This window comes from Strix uralensis, chromosome 1 (assembly GCF_047716275.1).
Source record: "Strix uralensis isolate ZFMK-TIS-50842 chromosome 1, bStrUra1, whole genome shotgun sequence".
Classification (NCBI taxonomy): domain Eukaryota; kingdom Metazoa; phylum Chordata; class Aves; order Strigiformes; family Strigidae; genus Strix; species Strix uralensis.
Genome location: NC_133972.1, coordinates 118077437 through 118100272, shown reverse-complemented (window position 1 = coordinate 118100272; position 22836 = coordinate 118077437). Strand labels below are relative to the sequence as shown.

At 43.1% G+C, this 22836-nt stretch overlaps 1 protein-coding gene across 1 annotated transcript in view; it reads right to left on the bottom strand.

Moving 5' to 3' along the window:
* APCDD1 (APC down-regulated 1) overlaps window positions 1–11485 on the bottom strand; it is a 31407-nt gene extending 19922 nt beyond the window's left edge. The window contains exons 1-3 of the mRNA XM_074878194.1: window positions 11128–11485; window positions 1895–2078; window positions 8–539 (exon numbers count right to left, since the gene is read on the bottom strand). Coding sequence (XP_074734295.1) covers window positions 8–539; window positions 1895–2078; window positions 11128–11185 — 774 coding nt within the window. The 5' untranslated portion in view covers window positions 11186–11485. The remainder of the gene's footprint in view (window positions 1–7; window positions 540–1894; window positions 2079–11127) is intronic.
* Window positions 11486–22836: the final 11351 nt, after the last annotated feature.

Sequence of the window (22836 nt, the reverse complement as noted above, 5' to 3'; positions counted from 1 at the left end):
CACATACCTTGGCATTTTGAAGAGGAGGTTGGTAACTAGAGGGCCGATAGTACCTCCTCTGAGTAGCATCAGTATGAATGTCTCCAAGAAATAGCTCCTCCACAAGGTGGTCTAAATTGTGGTGCAGGTACTGCTTCTCCACACGGATCAGCTGGAGTTCGTGCATGGCAAAATTCAGAGCTTTGGTGCATTCACAGCCATTCTCCTCTCTCAGCAAATCATAGCTCACATCCTGCTCCCAGGGGCTATCTTCTGGTATAAATCCAGGACACGTATGGTTCACCAACTCACTGAATTTTTTGGCTACTGCTTCGTTGTGGCATATGATCTGTATGTTGCGTAGCTGATAATCAGCTTCAGTACCCCCTCGGATGATCCAGGATGCTTGGCGGAGACGTATTTTGCCACGTATAACTAATGTGTAGATAGGGTTTGTGCAGCGATTGCCACCGTAATAAAACTGATAGGCCTTAAAGGTATTATTGTGGTAGAACCTGTAAGATCTTGTGATGAACTCTGGGCCTGCTCTAACTTCACAGCTGTGGAAAGACAGAAAGTGATGGAAAAAGAATTTTAGCAAGGTGGCACATCAGGTTACACTACAGGTAACAAGACTAAGCAAACCCACATTGGTCCACAGAGACACTTGGGTACTAGTGTTCCTCTGGTATGAGTGGGAATAAGAACTAGGCATCTGTGGCCTGCCAATTAACCAACAATTTCCTCTGCTGTTACGCTGTTATTAATATACTGCTTCATGGTGGTCATATCTAAGGGCTTTATCTTTGTAGTTTTAAATGCTCTGAGTCATGTTTTGCTTTTTCTTTTTGTCTAGGGCCCACCATGTGACTCAATTCTTCTCTGAAAAAAGTAGCAGCTTATTAAACATCTATTCTTCTCTTTTGCATGGTAGATTTAGCAAAAGGACTGATAACATCAGAAAGTGAAATGCTAAACATCCACAGAACAGTACAAAGTACTAGCTTCTATGCTGCTGCAGAAGCTTCTCATCTGAGATCCACCACCTCTGGTTTGCAGTGGACGTGCAGGATTGTGTCCTCAGCTTTTCTACTCAAAGTTTCAACAGGAGTGGCAGTTAATGCAAACTTCTGACTGTTAACGCAAAACTTCTATTTGGTTTGAATTTGGACCATGCAATATTCAGGTTTTGTGGGTTTTGTGGGTTTTTTGGTTTTTGGTTTTTTTGAAAGCATAAATGGCAGTTAAATTCCACTTCCTGTAGAGAGTCCTTCTGAGCCTTCAAACGTGTCCCCCTTGTCACATCCACACTGCTTAACATCAATACACTCCCTTCTGTTAAAAAAACCCACTCTTTCCTAGTACAAGTCACTTCAAATAAGCATGTGAATATTGCCTGCTGAGACACAGAAAGCAAAACAGCTCTCTGAATTACAAGTCATCATGCATAGAGAGCAATAGAACTGGTGAAATACAGCTTCTTAATTTCTTTTGCTAATAAAACCTGTGCTAGACACATGCTCTGACAACAAGGACCCATTCAATGGATCTAATGCATGTAGTCAAAGATAGTACAATGTTATGTTTGAATAAACATCCATTTTGGCAACTTGTTGGGCTCTTTCCTATTCAAAGAGAGATTTAAAGATATTTCACAGCATGCTGTTTAAAATCCAGACTATAAATTGATTCATCAAGACAGCTTTATAGCATGCTATTCTAATGTATGTAACGCTGCTCCTTCTCCTTTGATACATAAACATATAGAAAGCAACTGGAATTTAGAGCACCACCATATTAAAGAAAATATTTCCCCTGCTGCTTAAAGTGGGAGTACTCATCCTTCCCTCTCTGCTTCCTTCCCCTCTTCTCTTCCACATATATCACTCGAGCATCTTGTTTTATCTTTACTTACCCAGTAGAGACCCAGTGTCCCTCAATATTGGGAGGCATTTGCACAGTGATCCGGGCTCCATTGTGAAGGTGTTTCAGCATATGATGACACTGTGACTCCTTGAAAGCCCTCCATGCACTCTTCTCCAAGGACCGAGGGTGGGACCTGCTGTCCGGGTGAAGAAGAGCAGAACCTTCTCCCAGCCCTGTGATAGAAAAGTGTAAATTATCGTAAGAACCTGCTGAGAAGGGCTTCAACACGATAAAGGAGGTTGTGAACATCTTGCATTGAATGACACTTGTTCGCATTGTTATGTGTCTGGGAAAGTACTGTTTACATTTCTTTTCTCATCTGAAAAAAAAAAAAAATATGGGAAACTCTTCCTCTTGGTCAGCCCACTAATAATCCACTTCGTAAATTTGCTTTACAAAATACACTGGGGAAAGGGCTTGAACCAAAGAGTTGTGTTTCCACATCCAGGAGATGTGGCTCTGAACGTGATTTTTATAGACACCTCTGTAATCTCTGGTCAGGACAATCAAAAACCTGGACCTTGAAACTTTCAGAAAGTTGCATCCAGATCCAGACATAAACTCTGCGGTTTCAGCCCACCTCTAATTTGAACGCTTCTATAATAAACTTGCAAATAAAGACTACTCTTTAAAGCCAAGGGAAAACAGATATTAAAAGCAAAGCCTCTGCACACAGGAAGCCTCTGTGATGACTGAGGTGGTCAATTAAAGGCAGATTCTGCTATTTTTATTTGAAAGGGGAAAAGGAATTTTGAAAGCTAATTTTATCTCCAGCACACAGTAATTTTGGTTTCTAGTAATGTATACATACAAAACCCACCAGTACTTTCTCTACACAATATTAATTGAACAAAATGAATACATAGCTTCAGAAGGAATGTGTCTTTACTCTTTTAGGCACAGCCTGCTCTTAGATATGTTGGAAAACATGGATCAAAAGAAAAACACACATCTAGAGGTTAAGAGGTGACAAACATGAACCTTACATAATGGGTTAGAAACTGTATTACTTTGCCAGAAGGAATTTAAGAACCAGCAGGCTAGAAAACAAATATGAGGTGGGGTGGAGGGGCTGCTTGTGTGCCCAGGAAAGCAGGGTGACTGTCTCTGGAGAGGGATGTCTTGCTGACATGTGCTCCCAGGGGCAGAGTCTGGTATTCACCCCCATCTTTTCTGGTGCCCTCTTGGCTGACTCAGCTCAGGAACTGGGCTGTCGGGGATCACCAGTGCATGGTGCAACCCTATGCTTGCCAAGCCACCTAATGCAGGATCCTACACTTCATTCCCCAGGTCCTATCTAACACTTATGCACATGCTTGGGCAGAACACAGCATCACTACAGAAGTTACAAGAAAACCAGTATTATTTGGTTTTAGGTAGACACTGTTTCAAACGTTTGCCATCTCCTATTGCAAAAAAGAAAACAGTGTCAGTGATTCATTATGTTGGCTGGGTCTTAGATCTTCCGGAAGAGACTTGGGTAACACCTGGGAAAATGGCATTGCTAAAAATATAAATACATGTCAACCATTTTAAAATAGCAATTCCTAAGCTAAACAAATGCAAGGACTTATCCAGTAGGCAGGGCAAAGAATGATCAGAAAGAATAAAATAAATACCTGAACGTAAACAGTGCTCACCACTGAATGATCCCAAGATTTAACGAGAATAATGAATACAACCTCACAAAGTCTTTACTGGAAAATCTGGTAGCTTTGTTGCAGGTTACAAACAATTCTTCAATGTAAATGAGAATTTACGGTCTTACTTTCTAAAGGGTAATAAATACTAGAGATGCTTTGATATTTGAGCACACCGTCTGAGATGCCCTTAAAGGAACCTGATTTTCAGGGGGTCAATACTTCTCCCTTTCTGGAAGTCAAGGCTTCTCAGGCATTTCTACATTTCTGAGCAGAGTCGCTCATGTTAGCGCCCAACAACTCCCATTTTGCAGCCAGAAACGGTACCGGCCACTTCAGAAATGGCATGGTCACAGCAAGGTGACGCTCTGCTTAAGCTGACTACATCTTTGGAGAGGCAGGATTTACTGGATAGGGTCAGTGCTCCATGTACATGCGGTACAGCCTCCTGGGCTGAAGCCAGCATCTCTGCACAGCAGCTTTATGCTGTGCCATATCTGCAGCCCACCTTACCTGGAGCAGCACTTGACACTCTCAAAAACTTGGGCTTATTTGGTTTATTGGAAACCTTGTCGGTATGGGGCAGATATCATAGGCCTTCACACCACCAGGACAACAAGTTCAGCCAGGTACAGGTGAGCTTACCAGTATATTTATTTTTGTCATTACAAATCACAGCTAGTGACTGAGAGCTTGACTTCTAACACCCTTCTCCATCTCTAAGTCTCCACACACTCAAGCCCACATTACTTCAGCGCCTCATTCTGAAATGGAGCGAGTGCTCCTGACCATCAGCTCAGAGCCTCTTTTGGGTCAGAAGCGACACCTCCTGCAAGGTACAGGGTAGAGGCTGTAGCCATCAGTACCAACTTTCAACAGAAATATAGCTGTCAGGATGTCTCCTGCAGACAAATTATCTCATGCTGAAAAAGTCTTTGAAAATTTACATTTCCACTTGAAGTTGTTAAGTGTTTGAAATCTGCCATCAGGAGGGGATTTGAAATGGTTCAAATGACTATTTCCAAGGCGTATTTATTATACCACTTGCTTTTAAGCAGTTGTATTTTGCCTAGCTCATGTCATATGATTCATGAATACAGACACACTTAAAAATGAGTGATTTATTCATTTAAACATACTCGGGCATTTAATTTCTCTAAGCAAAAATCCTTCTGTGGGAGGATACCGTCTTGTATGTGCACATATCAAAGAAGAAAATGCAGTAACCACATTCCCAATTATTCCCTGAAGGAAATAATGAATAGAAGGGGTTTTTGAAAAGGAGTCAAACTTAATGTGGTATTATACAGTGTCTTTTCTTTGATATAGCTCAAAAGCAATTGGGTTGCAGCTCTCCCTGTTACATGTATGTAGTTCTGCCTGCAACTTGCAAATGACAAACTGTAATCAGTGGACGAAGAGACATTTGCATCCATAGCCCCAGAGCCCTGCAAAGAGGGTATTTGTTTGGGACTCTATCCATCCAGCTGTGACAAATGAGGGCAGGAACAAGTTTAGGCATGAGAACATAACAGAGACAGAGGAAGTGATGTAGGAAACACACGCATGCTAGGCATCATCACATGCATAGGGTGTGAATATCAGAATATGAATTATGGTATAAAATTAAAAGGCAGTGATGGGACCTTTACCTATGTTTGTGTTGCTGGGGCAAGGAAATACTTAATTTAGCACAGGCTTCTTCCTTACCAAGTAATCATTTCAATGCTTTTGTATTTACTGACATATGCTTGTATGTATGACTAGCACACAAAGGAGCCATAACCTCCCCTTGTACCATCTGAAGATCAAACACTGAGACTGGTGATACGATTCCCACACAGGGCAGTAAACCAAACACCATCTTCCTGTGCTTTTCCTCACAGCAGGTGCTCAGGGGCAGCTCCGTGTCCCCCTGCTCCACCCTTGGCAGTGTACAACTAGGTGTTCTGCAAAACTGAGGTCCTGCAGGGATGATGTAATTTTAAAAGATCCATTTGGTCATGTTAAATGGGACATTGCTGGAAGGCTCAAGGTTAAAATGTGCTTTCACAAAACTGGGAAAAGAATTTCATGACTCTTTAAAAGCCCACTTTGGAGCCTAGACACAGTTGCAACATAGTTGGAGCCGCTACTTTCATTCAAAGAGATCCAAGTCTGCTATTCTCTACAGCACGGACAGATGGTAGGTTTCAGTACCTCATGACACACCATGTAAGTATCTCAGACTCAGCTGAGAGTATCCCAGCGTCTCTCTGACTGACTGACTTTCAAATTTTTGTGTGTTATGAAGGAATTTTACCCACTTGTTAAAAAAAAAAAATCCACTATGTTATTACTCAAAAGTGTGACAGACTTCGAACAAAAACCAATCTTTGTATGACACTAATAGCAATAATTTTGTGAAGCCTCTGGTTGGCTTTCATTTTAGCTACACCACAACCAGAGGTCATGAGATTGTATCACCCACCCCATGGTGGCTGCTTATGCAAAGGAGCAAATCCAAAAGGAAAATTCCAGAATCCATCAGAAATGACAGCTAGAAAAACAAAGCAAAACAAATGCATTTTCTGATGAGTTGATATCCAGCTTCTCTTTCATAATCAAGTCCTAGCAGTAGATCACAACTTTAGCGTCAAACTAATTGAAAATAGTATAAGAAGTGCTACAGCTAGCTGGGGATCCCTGCTCAGGCCCTCACAGATCACACTTTACAGGAGCAGATGCAACATCCATCTTAGTGGGAAAGCGGAGGTCTGCACAGCTGTCACTCCAGTAAGATGTGGATAGGAGCAGGCACTACACCAGACAGAGGACTTCAGGCTCTCAGGTTCACCTATAAACCCGTATCTGATGTGGGAACAACCATTCAAGATAAAAATAATTGTTAAGGGAAGATAGGTTACTTTTAAGTTCTTCAAAGGTTTCTGCACATAGCTGCAAGTAAAATACAAATCTTAAAAGGGCAATCTGTTGGCAGCCCGTTACTCAAACATGTTTCAAAAATGGTTACGACAAAGCTCTCTGCCAACGTTTCTGCAAAAAACTGCAAGCTGCTAGAATAAATGTTTTGGTTTTCTGAAAAATAGTATGCAAATAATGTACAATTGCAACACAGATAACGATAAGTAGAGTTGTGCTTGAACACAAATTCTTATAATTTAATTCGTGCCTGAACACCCCGGCCAAATTCTGTTCTCAGCTATGCCAGATTGAAAAGTAAATTTGCAAATGCAAATAATCTTAAATCTTAAACTGTTTAGATTTAATCAGTTTAATGAACACCTCTACCAGAATCTAAACCATGGCTTCAAACACGTCCAAGCGTAGTGCTTCAAACCAGACTCAAAGCTACTAGGTGTTCAGCAGGTTCACCCTTTTCTAAATGGGAGAGTAAATGTTACCTGAAAGTAGGATTCAAACCTGGATTTAGATTGGGATTGCTCAGAAGGAACCTTTCATTTATAGCAATTTAAATACCGAAGAGCACAATTTTATAACAAATTAAAACAACCTCGAGTGATAGTACAAGTTCAAAATGTTATGACGGCTTTGTCTCTGATAGAAACACTTTAACATTCGTGCTTTATTTCTGCAGCAAACTCTTTTCAAGTTAGAACTTGTTTGAAACTTGAAAAACCTTACGACAGATAAAGAATAATTGGCTGGATTAAGTTTATAGCTCTCCTTATCTGGGCAGTTGCCCTCCACAATTAAATAAATAGACATTTGGATTACGGTCTTTCTTGATGTGGGACAGTGTTAGATAACGCCCATGACAGCTTTTAGCTACAGCGCAAACTTACGTAATTGCCATGGAGAATATAATGTCCTGTTACCAAGCCGCAGTCCATGTTTACCAGTGTTTTCCCTGCACTTGAAACTTCAAAGAGTCTTCGCAGGATTGGGACCTAAATTAGCTACTACAAACAAAAGGGTTGGGAAAGGAAATCTGGGTTTTATGGCCATGGAAGCAGACAGGACAATGATTTCCTTTCATATGTATCTGTTGCCTTTCTTGTGCATACAGAGTTTCCAGGTACAGCTTTCAAAAAGATGCGGAATGAGTATTTCAGAGTGTGGAAGATCCTGAAGAGAGATCTAAAGTATGTTCAGATGAGACAGCTAAAAAGCAACTCCTCCAAGGCTGACAGGCCCAGCATTGAGGTCCTCTATTATAGCTCGGTCCTTTCTCCATACCCCGTCTTGGAAGAGGTCAGACAAACGCAGCATCAAGCAGCTACACAGCCAATAATCTCTGCTAAATTGAAGTCCATCTCTTAACTGGGATGACTGCTGCTACCCCTCCAAGGTGAAACGCCGGTGCCCGGAGCATGGGCTTCTTTATGAAGCCCTGAAGGGTTAAAGCCCACCTCCCTTCAGGGCAGCAGGAACTCTGCCACTGGCATGAGCAGGTGCAGCACTGGGCAGTAAGTGCAGTTCAATATGGACAATAGTTTGGTCTTGCCCTCTTTGAAAGAAACATCTGCTCTCTTTCAGAGACCTCTGCCCCATCCTCCACCCACACCTTGGCACCAGGATTTATTCATGTGGAACTGCCCCCACTGCCAACAGGACTTGTGTCTGAGTAAAGACAACACTAAACAAGCTCACTATGTATAATCCTACCCTCTATCAGCCCCACTTAAAGTGTCGTGTCCGTAATGAAATAGTAGCCTTGCCTTGTCTAGCTGAAGGTATTTGCCTTCAGTGTGGTTCAGGCAAGTTTTGGGCCTCATTGCCTGTCAGTCGACTTCTTATGGACATACTACAGAGTGCAAAAATTGCCCCTACTGTTCATGACACCTGCATCATGCCACTGTTAGCCCACAGTCAAGCTACAGAGATGAATGAAATAGAAATTGTGAATAAAATTGAGTCCATCCTCTAACTCTCCCTCCAAACTCTACAAGTCTTACACTAAGCAGTGTATCTTCCCCTCTTTCTCTCTTTATTGTCTTCCAGATTTCGAAATGCAATATTTTACTGAGGGAACAGATCGCATGTGCCTCTAGCATGGAGCACAATATTTGTCCATTTTATGGATACAGGTATTTATATCATCCAGTACATTTATTTCTTATTTTCCTGAACAGGTTTTGAAATAAAACACTTCTATGTAACTAATTTAAGCAATATTGCCAGAGAACTTTTAAAAGCATAAACAGTTTTGCTCTGAAAAGCCTAACAGTCCTGTCTTCATCATCTTTATTAGTACTACTGCCATGATGTTATCAACAAATTGTTTTAAAGTTTCTAATTCATTACTCTAACAGTAACACAATCAGAAATACACTAAAATTTCTTCTTAGCATCTGTATCTGTAAAAAAAAGTTTACATTTACAAAAGAAATTAGCCAAAATTGTTTTGAATCCACCTGAATTTTATTAATCAGGTTTTCTGGAGGTGAATGATCTTAGCATTTGACATCTGAAACTTCCGTGGCTTTTTGTCTAAGCAAAGAAAACAGTGATAATGGACAACATCCAGCTGCAAACTTTTTTTTTTTTGTTGACACTGTACAGGTTTTATTTTGATTAATGAAGACACGTTTTTCAAAATTTCTATTCAGTGATGTTGAAGTAGGCATTTCTTAATGTAATGAATGCAAAAGCTTTAGCCTTGCAGGACATTTTAACTTGTGTTATAAAGCTTTAAGCCTTAAAAATCCTCAACCACCCACCCACACTCACTCGTTTTTAACCCCCAAGTTGCCACGTGTGATAGAAATGCAAAAGAAAACATCACGTGCTGAAAGAGGCTTAACACTGCGATCCCCTGGGATTGCTGGTTATTCTTACATATTACCAATTTGGGCGAGCCACTGACTGAAGGATGTTCCTATTGACTCTATGTCACAAAGGGAAAAGCTCTAGGCCAAGTTAAAGCTAACAGGGTAAATACTCTAGATGGGATACATTTCAATGCACTATATGCCACTGATGTCATTTTCAAATACATAAGAAGGCAGTAGTTTCCCAACACTTGAAGCTCAGAGCCAAACCGTGCACTGCTACATTACCGAGGTGTTTATCTTTATATACAAGAACTTAGGTTTATAGTATTTGGTGAAATATAACTACAGATGGAAGAAATAGATTATTTTCCTCCTTCATCCTCCTTTGGCAGCTGCCGTTTTGATCTGATCGCTGGCCCTGATTTGTTTCCTGCTCCAGCCAGGGTTCAGCTCTGCTCTGTAATTCCAAGCAGATGAGCCAGGGAGTCCAACCCTGTAATTACACCTCCTCTCTTTACCCTCTAACTTCAAACCTCCCATTTCAACTTTTACATCTCAGATCACAGAGTTTTAAAGAACACCTCTGGCGTCCCAGCAGGTCTGGCTCAGCTAAGCCCCTTTCTACGCTCTCTGGGTTTCATAGCTGAGCTGTGAGAAGGGTATAAAACCCCCTCCTGGGGAACAGGTCTCCTGCTCTTTCTTTCTCAAAACAAAACACACAATCAGAAGCCCATGCTCTTTATTATATATTAAATACCATCTGTGTGCTTAGCACTTGTACAAACACTGAGAGCGACAATCCCTGCTCCAGAAAATCAACCCCAGGAATAGCTTTGAAATCCTTACTCCAGCTCACAGATCTCACACTGAATCCACGCAGGTCACTTGCATTGTAACAGTTAAAAAAAATTCCTCTTTTTATGAGGGGGTCCTAAGAAATTTAACTGAAGAAGGCTGGATGCTACAAAGTACTTCAGAAGCAGGAATGCTCTTCAAAACGATGCTGTAACCGAGTAGGTTGAGTCACTCTTTCAGAACAATTATTGCGCCCAGATTTTTCAAATCTGGCTGCCAAATGTTAGACATACCTAAGCAGCTCATTAAATAGCCTCCTTTTCAGAAGTTGCTCTTGAAGAACACTGGCTTTCTGGAAAGATGGGTATCTGTTTAAGTGCCTAAATATGGGTTTACAAGATGAACTTGTAAGCTTAAGTTTCAATATGCTGGCTTTTCTCACTAAAATTTTGCCCGCTGTGCGGTTTCAGAGAAATGTCAGTCCAGGGGTAAGCTGAGAGAGTGTCAAAGCAGGACTGGGTGTAATGACACCCAGAATCGCTGTGCTCTGCAGCAAGACATTTTTAGCTGGGTGCAAGACGAGGCGCTGGCACACTCTGCTGCCTGGGGCTCCCCAGCTCACACCTCCACGACTAAACCCTCTCCTTCGCCTGCAGGTGGGACGTGGCTCCCGCAGGATGTCTCGGCCAAGCCCCCCAAAGTTTGGCAGAGCCTTGGCCCGGAGGTGAGGGGAGCATCTTCGGGCGAGGTGCCCGGACCAGCTGCTCCATCCGAGCAGTTAAACGCCGCCGACACAAATTTCGGAGCGGGGCGCTTTCTGCACGACGTTACCTGCACCGCCCGGCTGCCGGCCCTTCCTCTGCCAGACCCCCCCGGCCCCAGCAGCCGGGACCCAACTCCCGCGGCCCCCACGGACGAGCGCACCCACCCGAGACCCACCGGCGAAGTCATGGGGCTCCCTCGCAACCCTTTTCGGGCGCGCCACGGGCAGTCACCCAGCGGGCGGGGACCCCCAGGCCGCCGCCCCGTCCCTCAGTCCTCGCACTCACCGTGCAGCAGCAGGGCTGGGAACAGGTATCTCATCAGGCTGCCGTACGGGGCGGACATCTCCCCGCCTCGCTGCGCCCCTTCCCCCGCCGCTCCGGCCGTCACCTCCCGCCGCGCCGCCCGCGCCTCAGCGCCGCCGCGGGCAGCCCACGGCCCGGCGCTGGGGGGCAGGCGGCTGGCGGGGCCGGGGACCGCCGGGCACCCTTCGGGGCCGGGGGCCGCCGCTGCTCCCGCTGCCTCAGGGCTGCCGCCCCGCACACCGCCGCCCCGCCAAAGCTCCGGCTCGGCCGCCGCTCGGTGCCCGAGGATGCCCGCGCCGCCGCTGCGTCCCCCGCCGTCTCCGCGGAGCGCGGCGGCTGCTCCGCTTCATATTTCCCCTTCCAGCAGGAGGAGGAGGAGGAGGGATCGGGAGGTGGGGACTCCTCCCGGGGCGGGGAAGGGGGCGGCCCCGCCGCTGGGCAGGCGGCCGCGCCGGACAGCGCTCCCACGGCGGGGGAAGGGGTGGGGGGACGGGACGGGACACGGCGGGCAGCGGGCTGGAGGGGGGAAGGTGGTGGTGGTGGTAGTGGGGGGGGGTGCGGCGGGCAGCCCCGGGGGTTGTGAGATGGGGCGGCCGGTAGGATGTGCCCGTGGGGGGCTGGAGCAGGCGTGGGAGGGCGTGTGGGGGCGGTCGGTCCTTTCTCCGCGGCGGGGAAAGCGGCCCGAGCAGGGACGGGAGGTGCCGGTAGGGGCGGCGGCTCCCGGTGCCCGAACCCCGCTTCCCAAGGGGTCTGCGCCCGTAAGGTGGAGAGGAAAAAGGTCGGCATGCGCCCTTGCCTCGAAAAGAAACCTTTGTGTGGTTGCGACTTTCCACGTAAATCAGGCATTTTACAAGCTAAAAATAGATGTCAAGATTGCTTTCTTCGGTGCGGTGCTCTCCTGCGTGCTTTTCGCCATGTCTGTCATTGATTAGTTTTGCTTTTTAGTCTAGTCTTAGGCCTTGGTCGTGCGAACAGACATGGACTTAACATTGTACATGTGAGTGACTCATGCGCCTGAGTTTGAGCACGGGACGCTCGTTTGTAGTGTCCTCTGGACAGGGACATCATGTTTTCTAGTTTGTGTTTGGACTCGTGGGCTCAGCTGTAGGCCCTCGTGGCAAAGAATGTGTAACAAATTGTAGGAAATTTTGAGAAAATCAACATAACTGAGTTTTGAACAGTTTAACTGAGCTAAAGTGTTTACACGCTGCACGCTGAAAAAGAAATACAAATGATGATGATTCCTTCCAACTCCCTTGGGAGGGAAGAATAAATTTAATCTTCCTCACTTGTATAGGGAGGAAACTGAGACAGAAAGCAGTAAGTGGTGAGTCAGAATTAGAGCTCCGGTGCCTTGGATTCTCAGGGTTAACACTTGCGCCTTCACACAAACATTTTTCAAGCCAGAAAGGATAGTTTCCAGAGCACTTGGTGGCGGTCTGTGCAAGCCTGTAGTGGTCAGGCATCCTCTCACTGACCTGGAGAGAGATGCGCAGAGAAAAGCAACATCCTTCAAGAAACAGGTGTCTATGAACGTGAACAAGTAACACCATGTAAGGCTGTAAAAATATCCTTACCCGACATTGCTGCTCATCTTCAACCCATGCCTGCAGTTGCCACAGAAGTGCTTGTCAGGCATGTGTGTGAAGGGAGGCGATTCTTGCCATAGACACAGTGCATTTGGAAAAAGCCTTGTGTATCCACTTGGCTGTTTTCAGGACTAATCCAGGGCAAAATTCCAATTTCACCACTTGTAACAATCCTACAGTGGCAAAGGCGCCCAAGTAGTTTTTCTTTACCTGAAGGTTCAGTAAGTGACACAGATCTGGTGAGCAAGGAAAACAGTGTTCGCTTAAATACAGTACAAGCATCTGTATTTCTGAGTCTTGAGGACCCATGATGTGCTTCAGATCTGTGTGTGACGGTTGCCTCTCCTAAGAAGTTCCTGCCAGGGTGATCAGTGAGATAATGCCGGGCGTGCAAATGGGTGATATAAGGAGGAGTGAAAGGCAGCGTATGTGGGAAAGCAGATTGGCCGGTTGTTGGCCATGAGCACCAGGTTATTATTACAAAGGGGTCCTGCCTGATGGAAGAAGCCAGCTGGAAGAGTCTCACATGTTTGGCAGGTATACAGATAATACAGCGTGTAGGAAGGCTCTTAATGTAAGTAAGTCACCTGCTATTTACCTGAATGTAAAAGGCAGGCCAGAATCACTGTGAGCAATAATGAAGGACTAGTAGTTTTAAACTGTAATTGTATAAAAGCAGCAACATCCAAAAGGAGTGGCTTTTTCTTTAGACCCGTACCCAGATTGAGCAACGTAATTATCTGCAAAAAGATGAGCCTTGGGATCGCCTGCAAAAAATCATATATCCCAAAAGTCAATTATCCCAGAAGCTCACGGTTTCTCCCCTGGGAAGTGACAGCCCCCCACAGCAGCATCACTAACAGGTTTTCATACGAGGAAAGGGGACTGACTTTACTGCTCCGTTGGCCAAGTTAGTAAATGAGGCTCCGCTTGTGATTTACTATCAGTTCAGCTTCAGATGTGGTAATGAAATAAAGTGAAACCAATATCCAATGGGTTCAGACATGGGAGAAGTTGCCAAAACCAACACAGACTATACTTTGTCTTTTACTCATCTTTTTTATTTTGTGTTATTTTAAGGATATGGGTTTTTTTCAGCCTGATGCACAATATATTTTTCTAAATATATCCAGTCCTACTTGTTCCATTACTGTGCCCCTGTTAAGAATGTGCTGTAATGGGAAGCAGTGACAAATAACAGCTCTTTGCACTTTGATCTAAGCAGCATGTCACATCAGTGCTCATTAGAAATTGTATTAACCAATCCAACCGTGCCTTTCTGAACTTGGACTGCTGGGGCAGGGTATATACCTAATGTAGGTGTAATGTAAAATCGTTTGCAAAGGCATCTCTCATCCATAGTCTCAAAAATATCATAGGTGTCAAAACATTTCAAAAAGGAAGTCATCAGCAGAATTTTGCACAGAAAGGAGCTGTTTGGAAAAAAAAACCAACTGATGGGAAATGTACTTCGTGGCTGGGCCCCTCTGCAAAAAGTATTAAAATAGGAAGAAAACTAACTTGTTGGACTTGTTGTGTGACACTTCAAAGATCTAGGCATATCAGCATAGCACTTGTCTAGCTAAAGTGCCGGCTGGTTGGCTGGCCGCCAATGCCAATCTGGTGGTGAAAGGTATTTAAAAGAGAGGATGGGAAAGAATGGAGGCAGCAAGCATGTGGGATACTTTATGCTATGGAGAAGAATGGCATGGGGCAGCACTCTTCCACTCGGTAATGCTTTGGCCATGCCACAACTATGAGTTGCTAGTGGCTATATTATGTTTTTAAAAAGACAGTATGTTCTCTTGAATAATTCAAAGAAGAGGGATGTAAAGATTTATTGGAAAGGAGTGGAGTGACTAATTCGCAAAGAATCAAACATCTGTCAGGTTTCTAGTTGTGAATTGCCTGTGACAAATTCATCAAAATAAATGAAGATTTATAGAGAAGTTTTCCTACATGTCCAGCTTGAGTAAGAATCCGCAAGAGAAGCCTGGAGCCTGTCTGATACATAGAAATACACGCTATGTGACTTCTCATTTTGGCTTCAGCTGTTTGAGGGAGAAGTTAAACCATTTTAGGATGTAGAACAAATGACAATCGTTTTGTTTCTCCTTCCAATTCGGACTGAAAATGCTAGAGTTTATGAGGTATAGCAGGGTTTATCAGCTACTGCAGGTGTTTAAGGTGTTTAAGGTGTTTAAGCTGTTGGTTTTTTTCTCATTCTTTGTTAAAGGAAGTAACTGAAAAAGCCTTTGGCAATATTTTCTAGATGTTCGGCTCCCAGATTGTGCAGAATATTTCACCTTCCCCTACCAGAGACTTGATATTCAATACAGCCACTGAGCCAGTGGAATTTTATGATTATTTTAAGGGATGCTGAATCTAGGTTTAGTTTTCTCAAGTATGTACCTGTGGTAATGCTCACCTGCAAACTGTGGTTCTAAAGTGGTGCGTATTACCACAGAGGTCTATCCTTTGTTGCTCTTCCTTGTTTAGGTAGATAACTAGTCTAACAAGTATATTTTGGAAACGAATGTATTTTGGTCATCTAAGACCCAATGCACATGTTGAAGGTCTGCTACCTGGTAACAGGCATAGAAAATATAGACCATGCATGGTAAAAATGAAGGTCTTGTGGCCATTGTCAAGACAGGCTCTTTTCTCTCCATTTTTTTTCAGATACATGCAGACACATGCATGCACACACACACACAGAGCCCATCTGCTAGAATAGACTTTCTGGTTTCACAAAAATATAGTTATCTGAAGTAGGTTTTTTAGTTTTCCTAGAACAGTTTGAAGAGTAGGTGGGAATAAAGGTATAATATGACATGAAGAGTAGACCCTGCAGAGCTTGGGCCATCCTAGACAAAGAAATCAAAGAAAGATCTAAAGAGCTCAAACAAAGAAATGGCTTTCCATAAAATAAGCTCTCTCCTTGTTTCTCCACTTGTTTCTGGCATTTAAAATGTGCTTGTGATGTGATTCCTCAGAGCCAAAGAGGAACTTCTCTGTGTAGAATTACTTTACGAGCATGGACAATTTCACGGTGCTGTTGCTGCAACCAGAGCTTTAGGGCCGGGTCCAGCTCCCAGTGAGCTTGGCGGGGGTCTTGCCATTGACTATAGAGAGGGCTGGATCAGGCCCTGGATGAGGCTGTTGGAAAGGCCAGCTGGAACAGCGAGGGCTGCTTGTTTGCTGACGGCATTCATCTGGAAGCACGGCAAACAGGGGCCAAAGATGTTTCTTCTTCCAGCCTATGTACAAGCAGCCATCCTAACCTTCTCCAGCTTTGCTGATTTCATTCATTCATGGCACTCAAATACCATGAAAATGAATGTGGTAAAAATGCCTTCATAAATGTTGTTTATGCCTTCTATTGTTTGCACAGTGGCTTTCTGATGTTGTGACTTAAAAAAAACCAAACCACCACACACAGCCAAAGCAGCAGATTGAAAATCTGTTGCAATCTGAGCAAAAATGCCCTCCATATATCTTCTTGCTCTGCAGTGCCGTGCAACCAGTTGGAGTAATGACAGTTTCCATTGCTGAAGACAAGAAAAAACTTCTGGGAAAAACTTAAACACATGTACAGTGTTGTTCATTACTACTTCTATTTTCACAGAGTGAAATTAAAGTGATTTTGATTAATTTCTCAGAGAAAATGGAAGTCCTGGCAATTTTTTATAAACTATCCAAAGAAGCAGATTTCATTTTCAAACTGAAAAATGGATTAACGTGACCTGCCAAGCTTGTGTGAGAGTCTCAAGTAGCAGCTAATGCACCCGGGAGCTACTTTCTTAGTTAATATTCTTCTTGCAGTCCCTTTGAGGCCAATGCTTCTGCAGGTTAATAACATCCTTGGGGAAATGAGATTTTCATCCCTTGCAGAGCACTGCCCGTGGTCTTCCTTCCACTTGGCAAACTTCTGCAGCAGGGGAAACACACAGGGGAGATACATAAAGTGGGAAATTGAACCTATTCCAGGCAGCCCTGTTAAAGGACAGCGAGGAGAGGTGGAAGGTCTCCTGCCCTTCTGCCCATAGCTGACCTGAGTGGTTAGCTGGTCTGGGTGGACCCTAAGTATTGCCTTGAGGGAGCAGGTGGGAAATTTTTTTTCACTGTTTTGTTCCGTGTTTGTATTTGGTCATGGGTCTCTTGTAATGTCTCTTAGATACACAAATGGCCAAACACAAGTTGAAAGTGTGACCCTGTCTCACAGTGCCTCTGGGTTTTTGTAGTGGCCCTTTGGCCAGCTGATATCCAGTCTCATTCTCCTACTAAGGTTGTTCAGTTCTCAGTGTGATATTACAGCAGCCACTTTCAATCTTGATTTCGAATCACAGGTATCACAGTCTTGGAGGTCTGCAGATATCTCAAGCATACCCATGTGTAGGCATTTTTTCTTCATTCATCACAAAACTGACTGTTGTTCAAAACATTCACTGAATTTTAGACTCGGGGTCTTGGCTCTCAAAACCACTTGTATGTTCAAGCACAAGTATGTTTTATCAAAGCTCATTCCCAAAGAGGTCTAACCAGCATCTTTCAGCAAAAGGATACCACTTCCACACACTTTCAAACAATGACATAATCAAGGTGTCATCATGGCCACCAAGGGCACAGCTGGCTACAAAAGAAACATAGAAGCATATGTTTTCCCAAGTAGTTTGAAAATAAGGAGGAGGGAAAAAATTAAATAACAAGAAGTCTTGGAAAGTTACCATTTCTAGTCTTGGCAGCTGGGGTGGAACAGAGGCCAGGGGCAAGCCTCTGCTCTGGCTTGTTGTTCAAGGCTAGTGCAAGTCACTTGGTTTCTCAGGGCCTCAGTTTCCCCAGCTGCAGAAAAAGAGTCCAAATCTGTGGATAACTTCATGGACCAAAAGGAATGCATGTACAGTGTGAACTGTAACTTAGAATAGGAGTTCACCCAGAGATAGAATGGCATTAATATGGCTGTAAATAAGATATATGACAGAATCACAGAATTGTTGAGGTTGGAAGAGACCTCTGGAGGTCCTCTGGTCCACCCTCCTGCTCAAGAAAGGCCACCTAAAGCCATAATGCCCATGACTGTGCCCACATGGCTTTTGAATATCTCCAAGGTGGGAGACCCCACAACCTATACAGGGAAACCTGTATATGCATCATCTCATGGTATTCCCAATCAACTGCAGTAAGTTTTGAATTCCTTCCATCATTTTCACCTATTTACCAATGTAAAATGTATGTTATATACATATATTTATATAGGTGGTATATGTACATATACAATACATATACATGCACAAAATATATTTTATGTATGCATAAAATTTTTGAAGCATCTGGATAGTGCATTATCCAAGCACATGCTTTTCAAGTCCGTACACAGTCAGCCAGCTTGCTGACTGCCTGAATTAAACTGCAGCCTTCCCAGACAATTCTGTCTGCAGCTGTAAGGTGTTCTCTAGGCTACTTAAAGCTGCCAGGTTCTGTAGGAAAACTGCTTATCTGTTGAGAAAATATTACCAGCAGCTTCTTGGAGAGAAGCTCTAACTTTCTTGGAGCAGTGGAAGGTACAGTTGTAGGTAGTAGAAAAAGAGGAGAAGGAGGAAAAAAAGACACCAACCAGCTGAAATCTGGCTCATTTCTTTCCTCTCTTGTTTCTGTGCTTGGTACAAGAAGTAGGAGTATAACAGCTGGGGCGGTGTAAGACATCTCTGTGTTTTCTGGGGCCGATGCTATTTAGGCTCTAGAAAATAGCTAGTGAGTAACTGCCCAGAGTAACAGAGAGCTGCTCTGTACTCTTTTGCATCTTTGCCTGTTATAAATAACTGCACCAAGCAGTTGCATGGTCTCTGTGTCTGGAGAATACCTTGTACCTCCTCTCCTGCCTTTTATGTTTTTTTTGGACAAAGTTACAATTAACTTGTGTCCAACAACGCATGGAAGTACCTTCTCTTCCTGCTGTGGGAAGAATTAAGAGCAGCACAGAAGCCCTTTATCCCTATCCCATCCACTGGCTGTGACCCTGGGAGCTTCAGCAGCCCCTTCACCAGCCCTCCCTTCAGCCGCTTCCCTTCGCACTGCTGCCTAGTCTTGCATCAGCAAGGCACATGCACCCGTGGAAGGTTATAAAAATCACCTGGCAAAAGGGACATACTCGTACCAGCATTGCCTTGTGCAGTAAGGGCCTGTGAGTGTGGGATGCTCCAGGAGGAAAACAGAGAGCACGAGATGTGGACCATGGAGAAGGTATCCAAGGTGTGCTGACCCTCACACTGCTCTTCCTCTGTTGGACACATGCACACACAAATAAACACCCCGTGCGCAGGCGACCCGTGGAACTGTTTTTCCCATTGGAATAATGCAGCTACTTCAATTATAACCACACGTGTGTGCGACTTACTCCTGGCAGATAATTCAGTGATCTTAAAGCTATAAAGTTACTAAAAATATCCCCTTCAGCCCACTCTTTAATTACTGAACTGTTCCCCATCATGTTACAGAAAGAAAAGTACATTTGGTAGTAATTGTCTGATGTGAAAGAGTCTACACACAGAGCTCTCTGCTCATCATACAAGTGTGGTAAACTCCCTGAGATATTTTTAAATGAGCAATTTGCAGAGGTTGCCTCCATTGTGAACCAGGGGCAGACAGCTGCTGCTGCTTTCACTTTGGTCTCTACTCTCCCAGATTTGGAGGAAGCTAATGTGGTCAGAACGAGCGGCTGGTCGGTGACTCTGCATTGACACACATACAGGGAGCAGAATTTCCTTCTGAGAATTGTTATGTGTGTAATGGGAGCAAGCTCCTGTGATGAGTGGAGTTGTTTGGAAGGAAAAGGAAGGAGTGAACTTTATACAAATTCCTCAGGTCATACCAGATATGCCTCATGGATTTTCATTTTTCATTGGGGGGCACAGAGAGACCCAGGCAGTGGGTAGGAGCTAACATTTCACTCACAGAGTGTAAAACAGAGTGCCTTTCTGTAGCTACTGCTATTTTTATCATTGTATATTATGAATATAGACAGTAGCATGGCTACTGTTTTCTGACAATGCCACCACAACAGGGCCAACATTCCTATGGACTAATACCTCCAAGGAATACAGGGGAAGGGGAAGAGGAGTAGATACGCTGGGTGTAAAGGGCCCTCTGCAACACTCTCCACCATTCATGGACTCTCTCCTCCCTTGAACGTCAAGGTTGGGCAATCAAGAACTCGAGAGAAGTGCAATTTAATTGCTCACATGTTTTCATGTTTGACCATTACCAAACTGTTATTACTCATCTTATTCCTGTCTGACATGAGCTATTCATGAGCTCCCCAAACTTTCTTTTACTTGCTTATACTTGGTTTTGGGCATCTTCACAGTACAGAAGTTTGCTCTGAAGAGCTATGTATTCCTTATTCACTGGTGGAATGTCCTAGATGTAAACATGGGGAATGCTTTATGGCATGATATGCAGGATAACTTGAATCCCAGAAACAGAGAGATGCAGAGCGGTCCTTAAATAAAGGATGGCAGTTAGTCTACTTTTTACCAACTCTGATGATGATGCAAATGTTTATCTCTTGACTTGCTTTTTCAATTTTCAAGCACACTTCTACCACCAAGTATGTTGTTCCAGGTTTTGTCCAGGTTTATACAGTTCAGTAGTTTCCTACTGCAGTCAGTGGGAGTTTCACCTTTCATTTCAACAGAAGTGGGGTAGGTTGTAGGGCTAGTGACAAATCCTTTATAGTTCAGTCTGAAAGCAAGTGCAAACAACTAAAAGAAATGTCTTCATAAAGATAATTTGCATGTTGAAACTTACATTGCGTAAATGTGCCATTAATATCATTAATATCTTCCTGGAGATAAGATGCAATGAACTTCTTTGAAGATGAATTGCTCAACTCACCCCTGGCATCACTTCAGTGGAATCTCACCCACTTCTGACAGTGATTTATTTCGTCTGGCGCACTTTCCTCTGAGCATCCAAGATGTCTATCTTTTCAAATCCATACAATCTAACATCAGAGAAGCAGGACTCTCAAGTTCCAGTACTAGCTCAGCCATGAACTAGCATTATGCTGGTTATCTCATTTAATTTCTGTGGGCCTTGGTTTAATAATGAATCTCACAGGCATACTTATTTCTTGCAAAACTTTTCAGAATTTCACTTTGAAAGGTGTACTCATGAAAAATTTAAATTACCACAAATTAAATGCTTCTAAAATAATTTGCAAGTAAAGAAGCAGATTCATTCCCACTAAAAGGAAAGGAGGAGATGTTCCCTGAGGCTGTTGTAGAAATTTTTGATCATGGAATAGCAAAGAAATATTCTTGGGGTGTTTGTTTGCAACAGAAAGGAAACCCTGTCCTCAACTTTCTCTGCTGTTGTATTGTTGTTTGTCTGTATATTCAAAAGTTAAAAGTGTTCACTTCTGTTATAGGAGAAGTGGCAATGATTCAGGCTTCAGTATGCGTTGTGATGGGCTGCACATAAAATTTGTCACATTTGACATGGAACAAAAAATTCTCTGTACAAATGTTAATTTAAGAAAACAATTCCAACATTTAAATCCTTTATGTTAAGTGAACAACTGGGTTTCTTTAACCCACTTTTATGCCTCCTTGATTTTGGCTAGGAGCTGTTTTGGGTATGAAATGACTTTAAGTGTTCATTTTCAAAGTCCTAAGTTTTAATGCATGCTTTGCATCTTGCATCTGAGAAGGTATGAATGATAAGAGTGGGAATGGAGGTATGTTTCCACAGTCTAAGTTTCAAGGAAATTTGCCTGTATTGCAGCAATGCAACATTGACTTTAAGAGTGGATGGAGCCCTTATTGGTCCTCTGCTTTTGTACCTCCACTCTTTTTTCATACCTTGACTTTATCTTATAAGAGCTCAGGCTCCTTTTTCTCTCTGTGATGATAACACCAAGGGACCCCTGGTCTAGCCTGACCTCTTGCATAGCAGAAGGCTTTTAATTGATAGCACAGTCACTTGTTGCTGAAGTCGAAGAAACCATGATTTAGCTAAACAGTCTCAGACACTTGAATAGAGCAGAGACAATTCAGAACACTCCTAGGCAAAAAATATTTTATTATAATGATATAGGGAAGTAACACCCTCAGAGATATGGTGGCAGTTAACATTTAGAGAGATGTGCTAACAAGAAAAGTTTTATAAGCTTTTTGTAAAGAAATATTTATCTGCTGATGAAGGACACTTGGTAAATAGTTGCAGCTGAAGAAACACTACGCAGAATGGGGTACAGTTTAGCATAACAACTACATTATATTCCCCTGGTACTATTTCTCTTCTGCATATGAATATTAGTGTTAAAATACTTAAGATATATCTTAAATATGTGTCTGCTCATATATGTGTTTGTATATATATACACACATACACACACATACACATATATATTATATATATAATATATGTGTATCGATGCCAAATCCTTTTATGTCTAAACTGGAGATTGTGTCACAAGATTAAACAGCTTGGTTTTGTAAAACTAAAATAAAACATCTGTTTGGAAAGGCCCTGGCATTGTAAGAAATTTTTGCAGGCTGTATCTGCATTCAATGAACATTAACCCACATAAGTTTTTATAATTATTTCAACTCAAATAATCTCATCACATACATTCAGAAACTGAAGCTAAAGGATCTGTTGAAATAAACAAATCCTTCTCCTGAATTGCAGTCATTAAGTTTGCATAATGTTCTCTATGGTAATCTGTTGTTTTCACTGGCTCATAATTTTCTGAGCTGTCTTAGCTGGGTCCCTACTTTAAGGTGAAACATGTTTTTCAAAGACTTCAGCAAGAAATGATTAATTTTTCACCACTTCTGTGAAAGGCAAGAGAAAAAGTTCACCTTACTTATCAGAAAATGCCCTCAGTGAATCTAGTGAAGAGGCCTGGGGCTAAAACAGGGGATTTGGGGATCTGAGTCCTTGTACAAGGGGACCATGCGTCTTTAAAAAACATTTATTATACATACAGAAAACGATGACTCCATCTGAGGTGTCCAAAATTAGTGAGCATTTAAAAAATAATCTACATGATTTATCCCAGGTCTTACAGTCAGGTCTTGGTACCCAGATTTCTGAG